General features: G+C 38.3%; 1 protein-coding gene across 4 annotated transcripts in view; it reads right to left on the bottom strand.

Moving 5' to 3' along the window:
• slc16a2 (solute carrier family 16 member 2) overlaps positions 1–18351 on the bottom strand; it is a 56772-nt gene that overhangs the window by 21897 nt on the left and 16524 nt on the right. For all 4 annotated transcript variants that reach the window (XM_015351089.2, XM_015351088.2, XM_015351087.2 and 1 more), the window contains one exon: positions 41–185. In XM_015351089.2, coding sequence (XP_015206575.1) covers positions 41–185 — 145 coding nt within the window. The remainder of the gene's footprint in view (positions 1–40; positions 186–18351) is intronic.

Raw genomic sequence — 18351 nt, 5'->3', positions numbered from 1 at the left:
CAAATCTGAGGATGGAAGCAATTCACAAAGTGCTCCTTACGTTGCAAAGGAGCTGGTCAGCAACCCGATGAATGCCACGACCGCCCCCAAGACAGCAGTCTTCCGGCAACCGAAGTGGTCTGTAAACATGCTGACAACAGGGGAGCAGAAGAAAATCATGCCCATGGCCAGAGCACCCACCCAGGCTGGTGAAAGAGGAACAGAGAAAGAGAGAGAAAGAACAGAGTGTTAGTATGGTTGGGACTGGAGGAAGCCTGAGCCATACACTCACACAGGAGCACAAATGCCGGGTTTTTAGCAGCTCACCACCAGGAAGTGTGTGGGGAAGCAGATTAGCATCACACCTTGCCTATAATTCTTGAGAAAGAAAAGGCATTCTAGGAAACGCCAACATTAGTAAGCTTGGAAATAATCTGCATAGAATCACACACAATGAAGCTAGGCCTAGACAGTGCTCCTGTATAACCATATGTACAAAACTGTTTGCCTTCTATAAAAAAAAGAATTTCCATGTGCTCAAAAGAGGTTCAAAGAACACAAAAATAATTCATATACTAAAATAAGTCTCATATACAGTACAAAAAAGTATTCATTGCTGCCTTAGACCATTGAAGACATTGTGGAGGTTTTGGCACAGTTATTGAAAATGTCGAACGAATTTGACAGAGGTATCCAAGGTAACTGCTTCAACATCAACATGAAATCTAGGACCAGAAGATAGTACGGTAACAGAAAACAGATGGCACTTATTTAACAAGAATGTTTGCTTCAAACTGTTCACCACTTTTTGCAAACTGATTCACTGGGACTTTTCAAAAAGCCTTCTTGGACAGAACTTTAATCAAATGTTACTATCAACCTAACCAGAAAGTTAGGCTGAGTGACCTCTTTTCATCCTTATCCTTTCTTCTCTGTTTTTAGGATTGTTATGTACTGAGAGGCATTAAAAAACAAATGTTATTGGTGCCAGTACACACTTAATAATATCCATACAGTGTGCCTGGGCAGTCACATTTATAAAACAATCTGAAAATATGACTGAAACACAGCTAGGGAAGGAAGAATCACAACTAAGCTATTGGTATTTATTTATTATTTATTATTGGTATTTATTAAGGTATTGGTATCCATCACAGCTGAAGAAGATTCTCTTCCATGAATTTGAAGGTGACTGTTTGGACCAATACAGGATCCACATACTCAGGCGGGTTGTGAAGGTCATGTCTTAGGAGATATCACTGCACTTTCCAGCCAAGGAGTATACTCTATGATGATGTTACCTTGCTCAAAGTGTTGCTGTCACTACTGTAATTCCTCGAACCTTAAGGGCGCTCCAACTTGTTCACATTTTAGTTGATTTTGTGCACATGCTCCCTGTTCCAGCCTCCTACAAAAGCCAGTCGCTCACTCTGTTCCAGGCTCTGCATTGGAACAAGGACGCCCAGAGGCCCGCCTACCAGCGAATCGCCTTACGTCCCCGGCTCGGAGGGCATTCGCCTCCTATTGGCGTCCTGAACCAGCCGTGTCCAGGACTTGGAGTGCCTGGTCCCATTCCCCCTTTTTTCCCCGACCCTTCGCTGGATCCCGCCCCGGTTTTTAACTTTGTCATGTCTGTCTACATCCCCTTGCCGGATCCCGCTCCGGCTTTTAACTTTGTCTTCTTCGTCTTGGATGGATCACTTGGCTCTGGACTTTTGCCTGCACTGGATTTTCCCTTCAGACTCCCTTTTGGACTATTTGCCTGGACCACACCCCCCCCCCCGAGCACCTTCATCACGCCCTCCTGTTTCGTCTACCAGCCCAGTTCCTCGTCATGTGTTCACTCCCTTCCGGATTGTGCTATCCGCACAGGGTCCTGAAAGACGCACCGTAACAGTGGATCTCATTCACAGATATTGTTCTTCTTTGCATTGGAAGAACAGCCATTACCTCCAAAGATTTGATCATTACTTTTGCATTTCTTCAAGTTTTCTGTTATCCTCTCATCGTAACACTTCTGTCCTCCTCTGATATAATTACCTTGTTTATGGTAAGAGAAAACAACTTCTTTAGGAGCCTGGAGATCCAGGCAGACATTCAGATAACATAAGCCAAGCAGAGCTGACGGTGAATGATCACAGCTTCAATGTCTGACTGGAAAGGAACACAGAAGATGGAAACAGCACATGTGATATAATTCAAATTCTTTTAATTTTCTCCCATGTGCTGTGCATGAAGTCTAGAAATCTTATTTTATCAATCCTCCTCCTGGACCAATTATGTAAGTTGGATGCAAGTAAAACATAACTCAGTTCTTTATCCATTTTTGTTCTTTAACATGAGACAGTTCATGCTGAAGGTTTTTATTTCCATCTTAACAACAGTTTAGGTATAGATTTAGGGATCTAGTGGACTGTCAACAGCCTGTAGGATGTCTAAGGACAAATTACTACTAACAGCTTTCTAGCTCAGTCTTCTCACCATAAGAATGAGTGTTTTCCAAAAAAATGCTCTTGTCCTCGTTGTCTGTATGAAATACTGTACTTATATTAAGTTCTAAAATTATCATATGCATCTCAGTTTTGGAATTAGAAATACCAGTTTTATTGCTTCATTTTTATTTCTTTAATCTTTTATTTAACAAGAAGAGTGAAATAAAATATTCTCCTTAACAATGACAACCTTACCAAGGAGCTTACATCATTAAAGAATTTTGGTGGGTAAATATTTCTCACAGTTGACTTTAAGGGCACAGAGGTTCACTACACCGTACCACATCCATCCTAAGCTAATTAAGTAACCTAATATGCTGATTCACAATCTAAAAAAAAAACACCAGGAAAATGATTTTCAGAGGCATGAACAACTCAAATGATGAATATTCAAAAAAATATTCTACCTCTTCTTACTCAAAAACAGATCACTTTAATTAGATACTTCCCCCATATATAACCCTTGCAAGGCACAGGTGTAAATGTTGTGCTCCATGATGAGGAAACACAGGATTGTACACCTGTGCTGAACAGCTGCTGCCTATGGCTCGGATTTGAACTGGGAATTTCCATCTGTACTGTATGTAGCAGCACGGCACTGCCCGATACTCCTGCCCAATTTCTGTTTTTAAGAACCACAATCATATTCCAAGACAGCTCAGACTTGGTGGCACACAGATGCCTTTAAAGATGTAAAACTAAGGTCCTGACTCTCTGTGGTCATTAAAAATCTCAGGGCTTTTCTCGAAAAGAGTAGAGGTGTTACCCCGGCGTCCTGGACAAATCTCCCATTGGCCTTTACCAATCATGACCTCCTAATAATCCCCATCTATGAATTGGCTTTATTACTCTGTTCTGTGTGGTGAGCGTTCTGGCTCACTGTGGCTGCTGTCGCATCATCCAGGTGGATGCTGCACATTGTTGGAATTGGAGGGGAGTTCCCATTACCTGTAAAGCGCTTTGAGTGTAGTATCCAGAAAAGCGCTATATAAGTGCAAGCAATTATTATTATTACAGGTGGGTAGCTGCGTCAGCATGCATAGGCTGCAAAGGAAGAAGCAATAGGTTTATTCCATGCTGTAAAAAAGAAGAAAGAGAACACAACGTTTCGGCCATGGAGCCTCGGACGAAACGTTGTGTTCTCTGTCTTCTTTTTTTCAGCATGGAATAAACCTATTACTTGTTATTATTATTATTATTATTATTTTTATTATTATTATTAAATTATTATGTGAAAGAGAAGAAATTGCAAAGCATAATATCACTCACAGATTAAAATACTTACATTTGTTAAAAGCCAGGACTGCAAACATTCCACTGGTTATTTAATATATGTTCTCAGACTTTATTCCTCTCTCAGGTAATTGAAATATGCACTTTAGAGCTAGATTTACTTTAGCAGTAAAACACTCTTTGCTCTTTCACAATTTTTTCCCATGAATTTGGTAAGCCACATTTTCTTTTTCATTTGATGTGTACTGTGGAATCCTGCCAGTCACGAAAATAAAGCACTTTTGCTTTGCTGTTTTTAAGAACCACAGTCATATTCAGAAAGGAAATTGTAGAGAAAGTATAGAACTGCAAATAAAATACGCAATGCACATCTTACATTAATGGGGTTAAACTCAAAACTGTTGAGTTTAAAGAAATTATTGCATTCCTGTCTTCAAGGTGCCAATGCAGTAAACACCGGGATATAAAACTGTATATATAAAAATCTATTAGCTACAGATTAAAATCTATAATTTACACTGAAATCTGAAACCTGAAACCTCAGATTATTCTGACATTCTGTTCAATCTCCATGTGTTTGTACGTTAAAGATCTTCACTTACAGACCATGTAAATCTAAAACAGTCAATCTGTGTGCTGTGGGAAGTGTTACACTAAATCCAAGTGATGTGACAAGTCCATCCATTAACTTTGATGGATCAATGTTAGTTCCAAGCAATGTTTTGGTGGCTAAACAATGCACTTTCCATAACATGTCCTTCATCAATATCAAGAGCAGATACCTTTAATGTTTATTAAATGTGTGGAAATAACTGGTTTGCCATATAGGAGGACCTCATTAGTTCAGGTCAAGCCAATTTTGAAGGAATACTAGTGTCCTACCAAGCATCTGGCTGGGTGTCAACAAACACCACAAAAGATAGCCCTTAACTTTGACTCAACTGCTAAGAGACTTTAGTGTCTTTTTTTACATTGTTAAATGCAGTGAATAACTGTGGGATACATGCCTTTCACTGTCTCAGAACCAGTCATTAAACTTCTAACTAAAACCATAAACAGCAGCTGTTCAGAAACCAATGCAAGTACTAAACTAAGACATAGACCTTGGCATAAATAAAATGGGGAATTTCATAGTGTTGCATATATGTGATTTTTTTCTCTAATACTCACCTCGTGATACTAATACTGTGATAGTTTCAGAAGTCTGTTTCAATTGTAGCCAGAATGCCATTATGCATATATTATTCTGTCTGCACTGATGATGTCCCAGCTTAGAAATCTTTAAACTTGTTTTATTTATTCAGTGTCAAGAATCTTCAAAACAATACCTCTCCATTCATGTAGTAAGCTAAGAGGATTCTGCTAGATGTCTAACACCAGCTCAGCACAAAAATAAAATACTAGCATCTAATCTGACATAATGTTTGGCATTAACACACACAACGCACTGCAGCAAGCTAGAGTGACACATATGGCTACATTTCTTTAAATACAATTAAAAATCTTTCCTCATAGCAATACGATGAGTGAATCAATATATACAGTACATGTACAGATCTATACAAAGATTAGCAAAAAACAACAGAAGGTGAAACAACAGAAGAAAAAAAGTGCTCACACATCACAATCCACCATTACAATGAGTAAGGAGAATGACAGGCATATTTATAGCCAAGAGGATCAAGAAATCTGATCAAATTAATCAAAGCAGAATAGGTATTTGCACAGAGTATAGGAGGCGAATCCCGCTGCCTCTGCTGAGACATCCAGATTTGCTTTCATATTCCCATCGAATATCAAGAAAGCTAAAAATATGTTTCAATAAGCCTAAGGAATCTAGAGATCAGAATGAAAATCAGGAAACAGAAAGGTACTCCCTCACCTCTGATAAACACCAAATTACTGCATTCCTTAACTGAAGCAGGAAATTCTGTTCTTACAGAATTGATTGTTGAGAACCAGTACCTTTTGAAAAACATAAAAGCCAAAAGAGAGCGGGGGTTGTTTTTGAAGGAAATAGTTAATGAGAAGAGGAAATAACTATGGCCACACCATCTAGCACTGTACACACAACTGATCAGGTGCAGCTTAGCAGTAGAAAAAAGAAATGCTAAATTAATGTTGTTTCATCTTTATGCCATGAAAAATGTTTATATTTCAATTTGCATGGATTTCACAATACCCAACCATGCAAAACTAGAGGTATAGAAATAGTCTCACTGTGGTATTTTATCAAATATCAAATGTACATAAAATTAGTTCAAATGTAAGCCCTGGTTTAAGCCCTCCAATTAATGACAAATACACATATCAGAAAACACGGGTTATTCAGAACGAAAGGTTTTAGCTTATGAAGGAAAGGTCTACTGTGTTAATGCAATATGGTGAACCTGACTAGCACATCTTTGGAAATATCTTCTCGATTTCTGGACTTGTACCAGTTCTCCAGAATTTTCACCTCTGAAACAAAACCTCCATTTCCTCTAAGGAGGAGGAGCTGCTTCCAGTTTATTGAAATACGTATTTCTGGACAACATCAAGTAAACCTAGATTTAGTTAACTGGAAACTCCCACATTGCAGGTGCTTACAATTAAAGCAAATGATCATTGATGTGATAACAGCAACAAACAGAAAACAACAAATAAGAGTGCCAGGCAGGTCAGCATTTTGATTCTCATCATCTTGATTGATGATGACATATAAATCACTACTTTATGATCTACACTCCTTTTGCAATGGTAAAGCTTCTTCCAACACAAGAATTAATGGTAAGACCTTACAGTGAGAGCTCATTTTCAATGAAATTACTTATGGAGGAATATATAATCTAATACAGAGTTGCTGAGGAGCCAAATGGTGGAGCTAAGTAGCTAACGGTGGCTCGGTAGCTAAGGATCTGTGCCTGTGACTGGAAGGTTGCCGGTTGAAATCCCACAGCCAGCAGGGGAATCCTACTCCGTTGGGCCCCCGGGCAAGGCCCTTTACTGCTCCAGGGGTGCTGTACAATGGCTTGTACAGACTTCAAGCTTCTCTCCCTGTCTGTGTGTCTGTGGCTCATCGAGAGCAAGCTGGGGTATGCGAAAAGACGAATTCCTAATGCAAGAGATTGTATAGGGCTAATAAAGCAACATTAACACATTACATTAACATTAACATTAAATGTCAACAAGCAAAAGGGCACAAGGCAGGACACACCCTGGACAGAACGCCAGTCCATCATGGAGCACACACAGATGAAAACCCACACAAATGTGGGAAGAACGTACAATACACAAACTTCACACAGACAGGTCCCTAGGAATTTAACCCAGGGCCCCAGTGCTGTAAGGCAGCTATGTTAAGCACTGTGTCACTGTGCTGCCCTTTGTCTTCTGTTCCTTATGAATTAATCATTGGAGGGACCTCTTAAAGTAACCTCTTAAGTGTGATTGTATTAACCAATTAAAATTGTGCATTTAAAGTATGAAAGGAAATGATCTAACACAAATGACTAAAAGATTACTCTCTCACTTTCATCAGTGTTAAGTCTTTTTTTCTGCATTGTAAAGAAACAATACAAAAAAGCTGTATCATATTGGAAGAGTGTATTAGAAGACTGGGTGACCTTCGTGTAATGTTGCCAAAACAACACACCTGTCTTGTCAAATGTTCTTGCTTTTGTGGGCCCATTGACAGTGTATCTCAATGGTGAAAGAAAAGAATCTGGATGAAGACTAAACAAAAATTGTGCAAGATGGAAGCACATGTTCAGGATATAGTCTGCAACTGTGCGACATATACCTGCTCATACACAATCTGTCACAATGAGAAATATGCCTACAAATAAGAGGAATTAAACGCATTCTGATCAGAAATGTTTGAAGGAAGGCCTTGTAACCATGCACTGGTAACAAAAATTCACATTTTCAGAATTCAGTGCTGCTAAAGCTCTAAAAGCATGCCACAGAATTAATAGTTTTAAACAGTTATCCCCAAACATGGTTTTGCAGTATCTCTCTTTTGTTTTTCACTCCAATTAAACTCCAATTAAGCTCTTAATTAATTAAATTTCATTGAAGCCTTAATTGAACCAATAGACTTTTTCCATAATAAAAGCTCACAATTCTTTTATGTGTGCCATTCCCAATAAACATAGGGAATATAACTTTGTTACAACTTGATTTAAAATGATCTTCCCCTATAGCTTTCTAAACAACCAGTACTGTTTATCAATTAATGATATGTAGGCACAGGTGGGAATGACACACAAACACTCTTGTAATAAGCACTCTTAGAGCTGCATGGGTCCATAGGCTAAACTCAGCCGTGTCTTTCATATGTAAAAATAAAGCAAACAGTTCAATTTAAGAGCTTTATGGGCCAGAATGAAAACTGGAAACCATAGGGGTACCCCATAACCTGGATTCCGACATTTAAAAACCATAAACACTTGATGTTTGCAAAAGGTTCTATCATTCTGCTGTAAAGAAATCATTAGAGGATTTTCACCTTTAAATTATGTATGCTACATAATGCTACAGTATATTTAAATGGTGGAAATGTTATCATATAGAAATGTGCTGGTTTAAAACCTTATTAAACAGACACACAAAAACTTATTGACTGTCTTGAAAAGTGCACTTGAACAAAGGCTGCATTTCCCAATGAAAGTTTAACCAGACTCATCAGTCTGTCAGGTCTCCTCATATAGCCTGCCAGTGGCTGGTACATTTCCCCCTCACAGTTCACAAAACTTGAGTCCTTATTTGAAACTGATGCACTCCAGGTTATCCACCTCTTTGTTAAACATTTGAATGTTTTCTCAAAGCCAGGTTATATTTATTTAGGTTTATAATGGAGAAAAAAGGATTATTTATCCAGGAGCTGTATCTAATCACCAGATAACTGCTTATGTCATCTCAGGTAAAAAAATAAATAGATGTTTTTTGCAAGGTTGGTGCCTTTTTTTGGACTTTGTTGTGTACTGGAAAAGCACAGCATTTCATTGTAAAACAAAGGGTCTGCTTTTCCAAAGTTGGTAAAAGGTCAACCAGGTCAGACTAACATAGACTCTCTTGTCTATTCAGTTTTTGAGCTTTGCAGTCACTAGTATATTGCAACAGTATTTTTAGTTTATTTGTGTGCTTTGCGGTGAAGCTTTAAAAAGTAAATATGTGTGAACTATATAAAAAATGCTTTTAAAAATCATACTTTACAGTTATGAGTGATACATGAGTAGCACTCCTGACTCTTTGTTTCATTATTTAATGTGAAATAGTCGAGGGGTTGACTTTGTGTGTACCTCTTCAGACATGAATTTGCTATAGCCTAACTGTATAGGATGTTCTTTAAAGACTAACAAAATTGTGGAAACTCTTTGAAATTTCTTTCTTTCAAAAGCATCAATCTCCCTTTTCTAAGTGAATACCAAAGCTAAACATACTATTCTAACATTACCCACCAACATTTTAATTACACAGTTTTTAATTTATATCCAATAATTCAATTGGCCTCACTTTTTGTTCAAGAGGAAGACTAGAAAAAGTCATTTAAATGACTAAACTATAACATTTAAATGATTTTGTGGGTTTATTCTTCAAGTTATCCAGGAAAGTATTATTTTCTTTAAACAAATCCAAAACCAAAGTTCAATATTTTTTCTAATTGTTTAAATTAGCACCTTTCACCACAAAAAATAGGAAATCCACAAATACACAACACTGAGGAAAAATATTTATGTTGAAAAGCAGTACAAGAATTATGAGACAAAAAGTACCCTAGTACCAAGCCTTCAAGCTATTCATGTCAAACTATGCCTATTGCAAATATTTTTTAAAAACTAATCGGATTGAACTACTTAAATTCTGCTGTATCAGAACTTTGATGGCTGAGAAATGAAATAGTGTTATGTACTAGACATTCTTCTTAGAATTAAATTTGGATTAGTTGAGATGGATGATCTCAGCCAACTGCAACATGTAAGATGTTTGAGACCATATTAACAAAACACAAACAGTACAAATGTCACGATTGTAGTCTCCCTCCTTAAGGGCGCTCCGGCTCGTTCACTTTTTAGTTGATTTTGTACACCTGCTCCCCTTTCCTGCCTCCCTACAAAAGCCAGACGCTCACTCTGTTCCGGGCTCTGCTTTGGAACACGGACGCCCGGGGCTCGCCTATCACCGAATCGTCCTACATCCGCGGCTCGGGTGGCATTTGCCTCCTTGGTTTCCTGAACTAGCCGAGTCCGGGACCTGGAGAGCCTGGTCTCATCCCCCTTTTTCCCCCTGACCCTTTGCCGGATCCTGCTCTGGTTTTTAACTTTGTCATGTCTGTCTACAACCCCTCACCGGATCCCGCTCTGGCTTTTAACTTTGTCTTGTTCGTCTTGGATGGATCCTTGGAAGGAGCACCTTCGTCATGCCCCCCTCAGTTCCTCTACCAGCCCAGTTCCTCGTTCCCCCCTGTGTGTGTTCACTCCCTTCTGGATTGTCTCGTCTGCATAGGGTCCTGAAAGACGCTTTGTAACAACAAAAAGCAGTTTTTATAACTACCAAGCAAGTTTCTTTGTCATGAAGTACACGTGGCACAGCAATGTGGCCATGGGATTGTGATAGCATTGATTTTAATAGCAAATAATGAATTCATACAACATATTTACATCTTTATTAATGCAAAAGATTATGTAAATCATGATGCAACAACAGAAGTCACATATATGAAATACTGAAGGAAAGCAATGAATTTAAATAGGGCTTTTTCTTTCTGGTGGTTATTTTAAATCAGGTGACGGAGCCGTGATGACACTGTTGTTGTTATTCATTCTTGTTTAATGGTGTTTTAATTTGTGCCAACATTGTCATAGATTGTACACTTTCCATAGGGAACAAAGTGGAGAACTGGTACAAATCAGGGTTTTATTCATCATGCTAAACTGAGAAGCTGCAAATGTTGATCTGTTAATACAACATGTAGCTCATAAACACTTTCTCAAGCACAAGAAACCTTTAAGTTTACTGCAAGTGAGCTAAAGAAGTAAACATTTTTTCATTATTAAAATCGTACAAAACAATAAAGAAGAAATTATAGTGCTTCACAGGTAACCATTTAGTCCTGCTTTTCCTTAAAGGAGCCCAGGGTTTGAGCCTAAACATGCTGTCATAGAAGCTTATAAACAGAGAACAACTTTAATGAGTACACACATTCATTAAGGGTACAGTTGTTTCCAAAATGGGAATAGAAAACAGGATTTTACAAGAGTTGAGGGTGTCTACAACAGGCTTCTCTGACAGGTGTATGGCATCAAACCTAGTGCCCCTTTCTGAACAGCAGAACCAAAATTTTTATTCACTTAGCTACTAAGCTTTCAAGCAATCAAGGTCTGTATTTGTTTCCTCATTTTCTTTGGGACCCTCAATTCGTTCCTATTAGGAAGTATATGCAAAACCCATGGATTACATAAACAGGTTTGGAGGCCTTGTTTTTCTTTCTGTCTTGCCTGTGGAAGGGACTTTTAATTCCCACAAAAGGTAGGAGACAATGGTTCCAGAGACACACAGGCGCCAATGCCAACAGGCACCACCCATGTTTCCTGTCACAGAGCTGCATCTAGGTTAACCACATCCCCAATCTGAAAAACCATTTAGATACTGGCCTCTCTCAAGAAAAAAAGCCATTTGAACTGGTTGTGATGATTATAGCATCTGGTTTAGCTGCTGATATGATCTATCCTGTTTAAAAGTACAAGTCTCCAGAGAAGACTGATTATTTAGTGAGTATACCCAGACCGATATACGTTTACGCCTTAAAAGCTATTGTGATATAAAAACTTAGTTTGATAATATATTGATATGTTGCCATTTCAGAAAAAAACAAACTTACTGATACACAGCTGTTTAAAAAGCCATTCAAAAAGAAACTGCTTAGTGTTTCAAGTAGTAAAAATCCTTGTTCAGAGAGCAAGCTGAGCTTTTTAGCTCAGATACCGGACTAAATATCTTTAGGATACTGGCAAGAAGTATCCTTTCTATGTAACTTTACAGACAGCCTTAAGTTGCACAGTATGTTATTTTATGATATAAAACAACTTTTGGCAGTACAAACAACAGGATGATAGATTCATTGCAATCAAGCTACCAAAAGAAAAAATACGATAAAGTATTTTTAGATAACTGTAATTCCAAAACTCTTTCAAACAAAAGAGGCTCTTGTCTGCTCAACTCCTTCCCATTCAGAAGGATCTCAAGGATTTGGCATGTCTACCTAAATCAGAACAACAGGCTTCATTGCACAGTCATTTTCCCCTGCCGCCTATTACAGTATGATTGAGTAGATGCCAAATGTATCTTTCACATTTTCTGCTTAGCACTTTTTATTTACTATTTTCTGTATTAATAAATATATGTTGTATGCAATTGTTGTTCCTTGAATCTTGAACATGCACCAGTGAAATAAACATTAAAAATTGTAATGCAGCCTTAATATTTATCCCCAAAAACATCTTTTATCATAACTCAGACAATCCTCAGGATGAGTGCAATGAAAGTATAGTAGACATAAATGAACATAATAATTATAAGTTCAGGTGGGTAGCTGTGTCAGCATGCGTAGGCTGCAAAGGAACAAGTAATAGGTTTATTCCATGCTGAAAAAAAGAAGAAAGACGACACAATGTTTCGGCCGTGGAGCCTTCTTCAGGTGTGAGCAATAACACCCCTCACACCTGAAGAAGGCTCCACGGCCGAAACGTTGTGTTCTCTTTCTTCTTTTTTTCAGCATGGAATAAACCTATAATAATTATAATCCATTAATAGTGCAAGTCAGAAAACACATCCCTAGGAAATGAACTGACTGGACCCTTTATGTCAGTCATTTCAGGGTTGAACCATGGTCAGCATAATGTTTAATCAACTTGCTGTCCAGTGCAGTTCATTTGCTCTTTCTGTTCTGCAACAGAGTACTTCCATACTTTCCACCCCAGCAGTCAGGCCCGTTTGGGCTGGAACATTGCAGGTGAAAATGCCTGTGTTTCCAAATCACTGTTTTTGGGACACACAATCATAATCATTAAAATGAACACCTCTCTATATATACTTTGTGTAAATTCAAAATATCAGTCTCGTTCACTCCATTTGGCTGTTTAAGTACATTTCTACAGATTAGGATGATACATTATATGTATGTAATTCCAACATTATTTTTATATCACTATTGTGTAGACACTATGAAACTGTCAGTCAATGCAGCAAGTACATGAAGCCCACTGCATTCTGTGAATGAGGTCAAAATAACTGGTGTGTAGCAAAGCAGGGGTTGGAAACACAGTTAAATTCCCCAGGGCTAAGGTCATCTCATTTAGGAGAATCACATTCTTCAGATTCTCATGGGGAAATCAGTAAATTGGCTGCACCTGGTGACTTTAGCTCCTTATAAAAGGAGTTCCTAGACGAGTCAGAGGTTGTCTTTTCATGGACCCTCATGGTTTAATAAGATAGTGAGTACTCAGAGAGACAATTTGGAGACAACAGTTTTGTTAAAGACTACCAGTCAAAGAGGGCTTGTATTGAGATAAAACTAGTAGCAGCCTTGATTGTTTTTTGGGTTGGGATGCCTGTAAATGAGAAGAAGGTTAATGAGTGTACTTGGCCAACTGGAATTGACCGAGAGAGGTTATTGCCACTGCTATCCAGGGAAGATAGGTATGGGTAATGTGGAGACCCTTTGCCACGCTTTCTAAGAAGGGAATCTACTACATGGTGTGGATTCTTTTTATCTACCCACGTACACTGAGTTGATTGACTGGTATCATCATTCAAAACGCTTGATTTACTGGTACCCACAGTCTTCAATGATGCATATTTAAAATCACCAGGATATGAAAGAATTACAAACATAGTGTAACATATCATATGGCTTATGGACACAGCTTGTTCTTCCTACTGAAACAAAGGTCCTTTATACCAAATGGAACACAATTTCTATTTAATTAAGTCTGTTTTTTAAAAATACAGCTCCATCGCGGTCATTCATTCAATAACATCTGGTTTCTTGCTTCAGCCATCTAAAAAAAATAGAACTTTTTGTAAAAAATCTTGCTTCTGATATGTCTGCTAATTCCAGGAAAGTGTGTGCCAAAGTGTTTCGCTCTCTGGAGCAAGGTATGATACTTCCGTTTCGATTTGCAGATTACAGCTTTGGCTTTCTCTTTGATCCAGCTTTTCGGAAATCACTGTTTTGCAATTCCACCTTATATTCCCTACTCACTTTTGAATAATGACACCAGGCGTATTAAAGAGAGACAAATGATGGGTTTTGTGAGATGTATTACATTCTCTAAAGCTGAAAAGATTAATCCCTCACTGTGACACCCCATCATAATAAGAAGAAAAATGAAAAGACCTCAAGGGCATTACTTTTGAGCTTGAAGGAATATTGTAGGAGCTGGTATTATTCAGAATAAAGTTAAGTATACATGAAGTTAGCAAACTTTGATTAGGTGAATGACCTGTCCTCATCTTAAAATGTTTCATATTTTGTTTATCTCAACATCTGTTCACTGTTAAGATAGCTGCAGTGGACATATACTTATCAGGTGTGGTATAGTGCATTTAATAATAATTCCTTACATTTATATAGCACTTTTCTGGACACTCTACTCAAAGTGCTTTACAGGTAATGGTGACTCTCCTCAATCACCCCCAGTGTGCAGGACCCACCAACCACTGCAGCCATAGTGCACCAGTATGCTCACCACACACCAGCTATCAGTGGTAATGAGAACAGAGTGAAGTCAATTCATAGATCGGAATTCCTGGGAGGCCATGATTGGTAAAGGCCAATGGGACATTTGGCCAGGATGCCTGGGTAACAACCCTACTGTTTTTGAGGAACGCCCTGGGATTTTTATTGACCACAGAATCAGGACCTCGGTTTTATGTCTCATCCAAAGGATGGCACTTTTTTTTTTACAGTATAATGTTCCCATCTCATTCTATCTATGATGTGGATAACTGTGATAAGTGAACCAGGGTGATATAATATCAATCCATCCATTTTCTAAAAGCTTCTTCGAAATCAGGATCTAGGGGAGCTAGAGCCTATCCCAGCAAGCAACGGGAACAAGGCAGGTACACCCTGGACAGGATGCCAGTCTTTCGTAGGACAGACGGATACAGACACACTCACACAAGGGCCAGTTTTCCAGAAGCCAATTAACCTACCAGGATGTAATTTGAACTTGGGGGGGTGAACCAGAGCACCTGGAGGAAATGTCTCATTCTAGAAGCGAACAAAAAAAACCTCCACACAGACAGCACCTCAGGTCTGGAATTGAATCCTAGCACTGTGAGATAGAAATTCTCACCAATGTGCCAGTGTAATACTGTAATCTAACTACAGAACCGAAAATTCACCCCCAAGAAATATTATTTTTGATGCGGGGGGGGACATTTGACATAATAGCAAGCATCCGATTTCAAAGGAAATTTCTAAAGTTATTAATATAAGCAGTCCCTCTTCTCGCTAGTAAACAATAGCTTTATGGATGTGAACAGGGATCGGTGTCCAAGTGTGGCAAGCAGAGGTTAATTTTATGCTGAAAGGTAGAAAGAAAAACAAACACGATGTTCCGACTGTAGAGTCTTCTGCAGGTGTGAGCACACTCAAGTTTCTCCCACCTCAAAAAGGCTCCACAGTGGAAGTCTGTAAAATTGAAATGGCACAGAAACAGATTCCTGTTCAGATCTGTGCATGCATTTCATCATCAGTTAGCTGTTAATTCAGGGAGCAATAATATTTTTTTTTAGAAATGATCACATAGCTTAACCTAAGGACAAAGAAATCTAAGAGGAGGTACTTTGCATAGAAAGTTATATTTTTACTTAGCAATACAATTGGTTGCATTGTCGAAGCTCACTGAAGTTGCAGGATGTGACTCTCAGAATAATAAGGTCCAAACAACAAATGAGTGAAATGAGCCGAACAGCTTCTTTTTAGGAAAATTACATTCCTATACCTTTAAACCAAGAACTTAATTTTCTGCAAAGCCACAAAGGAACAAAACTGTATGAAATACAGCTTGGTCCTTTCACTACAACCTAAAAAACAGAAGAATAAAAATAAACAGGGACATGGTTTTAAATAACCCTGGCAAGCTGAGGACCTTTTCGAATCTGAGAAAATGAGGGATGCTTTTTAACCAGGGGCTGTATGCATTAGTATGACAGTGCAGAACACTGAACACAAAAATAGGACTCAAAAGAATCGCTGACAAACTGAATCAGAAGCTATAACTGTCGCTGCATTAAAAGGATGTTCTTCATAATATTAATGGGAGAGGGCCATGAACAAACCATCAGGAAACATGGCCATTGGGAATCTCATTAAAGGGAATTAGTCCCAATCAGCTTCAAAAAAGCATTTCTATCTAGGATTGCATGCTTGGCCCTGCTGACAGATTTACTGTGACAGGCTCTGAGGGGTTGCACAGTCCCAATCGTAAAAGAGTGGAGGGACTAGACAGCTCATCTGAGAATCTGTGGGAATGTTACATAATGTAGTTTAAAGAGACAGTGCTTCCAGGTTGTGAAGGAGGATATGGTGTTCAAACAGCTTTCATTGTAGGTCACTTAGTTACAGACAGGTATTTCTCAATTTAGTCTCATTTACAAGTCCTCCAGCCTCAAGAGGTTAAAAAAACTGGTTAAAAAAAAACAACTTTATCATGGTTTAATAAAGGAACCCTCAGTACATACATACTGTACATATACACAAGGATGAATGCAAATGTGTGGTGCTTCATATTTTTTTAAAGCACTTACCACAATGGAGAGATATTTTTTACATTATTTAATGTGTTTATGCCATATAACTGATAGAACTACCCATCTGTTATTCCTGCAGTCGGTTTTAGAGTGATGTCCTTTGAAGTTTCTTTCTTTGTGGTGTAGTCAGAGTGAAACGGAACTGCATTAATGTAGAAGTTTGTATAAACATAGTCTGAAACTAGAAATTATTTTAAAACATGCTTACAATACAGATAGAGACAGATATGTTGATATGTTTCGTTTTCTCTATCATCTTAGCTTCAGTATATTTACCCTTCTCGTGGTGGATGCCATGCCCTTTAGCTCTGAACCAGCTCAGCAAGGATTTCTCAGGAGGCTGTGCAAATCTGGATGGAAGAGTTTTAAGCCAAAGCTTCAGAGAACTCCCATCTTCCCATGAAATAGTGTCCCCAAAGGCTGGAAATTCTCTTCCATGCCTTGCCTTTAGCTTTTGGTAAATGCTGCAATTTGCAGGGAAACACTAACAAAAAGAGAAGCTTGAATGCTTATAGAGGCTGATTTCATGGCATTAGCACTGGAAGGAGGTTTGTAACATCCAGTTAAAGTTGTTTGATTTCATATTGAATGGTGAAATACAAAGCAGAGGGCACCATATACATAAAAGTACATTTAAAACTTAGAAACGTGAGTTGATTCTGCTACTAAAAGGCTTGTGGGAGTCTGGAATTAGCTATCCCTTCCATGTTGTTCAAGACAATATACTGGTTTCTTTCAAGAAATGGCAGGATGAGCTCTTTGAATCAAGTAAATGCTAAACCCCAAACAGGAGATAATCTGACTGGACACTTCTCACCTTCTCTCCTCTTTCTTATGTTCTTAATGTTCATTGGTATATTAGTTTCTATCCCAAAGGATAATAAGGTGCCTCACATATACAGTAGCAGGGAACCAACTTCATCCACAACTGAAGTGTTGCACCTACCTGTGTAGTGTGTGGCAGCTACAGTATTCTGCACAGTTAGCAGCCCCACTATACAGGTGATTAAGTCTGCAAGAAGAATTTTGCAATTGTTACTGAAATTCTTTTGCCACGTTTATGCCCTGTCCAACACCTTCTATAAATCTTTTTTAAATGTTCTGCTCCTACTTTAGTGTTAACAACATCCACTAAATTTGACCTCCTGCAAACTCCAACTTTGCCTCTGTTGGTACTATGACCAACAATTCGAAGACTTGCTCTTAATAATGTTCATTTTTAGATTAAAGGAGCCTGCTTTTTTGAAGTTGGATAATTCGATGCATCAAGGAAGAACACATGACAATTTAATTTATCAGACAATATTTCTGTTTTTGCTGCTTAAACGCTGCTGTCAGGAGGACACTCGTTTATTTATATTATATAAGTTAGTGTTCTTTAGTGCAAGACTGTTTAGTGCTTCTAACATGAAGACTCAAAATGCTTCAGAGATCGCATTAGACACTCCAAAATGTAAAAGACACATAAATTAAATTTTAAATCACATTTGTAATGAGCCATTATCAATTGGCTGCACAACAAACAAAATATATTGAAATTGCAGGGCTGAATTCAGTTTCTGTGCAACTAGTTATTAAACAACTTTAGAACACAAAACATTCCGACAGATTACAAACGAGAGAAGTCCTTTAGGACCATCTAGCACATTCAGTTACTAGCATATACAGTAATGCATTCAAAGACCTCATTCATCCTCCCCTCAAAATAACCATCTTCAACAAGGCTGGGTATATTGTTCCAGACTCCCCGAAATACACTGTGTAAAAAAATTCACCTCCCCTTGTTTTCATATTTTGTTCTCTGGTTAAGTGATACACTGTTGACTTTCATTGCTTCCTTTGAACA

Source organism: Lepisosteus oculatus, chromosome 8 (assembly GCF_040954835.1).
Source record: "Lepisosteus oculatus isolate fLepOcu1 chromosome 8, fLepOcu1.hap2, whole genome shotgun sequence".
Taxonomy (NCBI): domain Eukaryota; kingdom Metazoa; phylum Chordata; class Actinopteri; order Semionotiformes; family Lepisosteidae; genus Lepisosteus; species Lepisosteus oculatus.
Note: the sequence above shows the minus strand (reverse complement) of the source record. Positions and strands in the feature narration are given on the sequence as shown.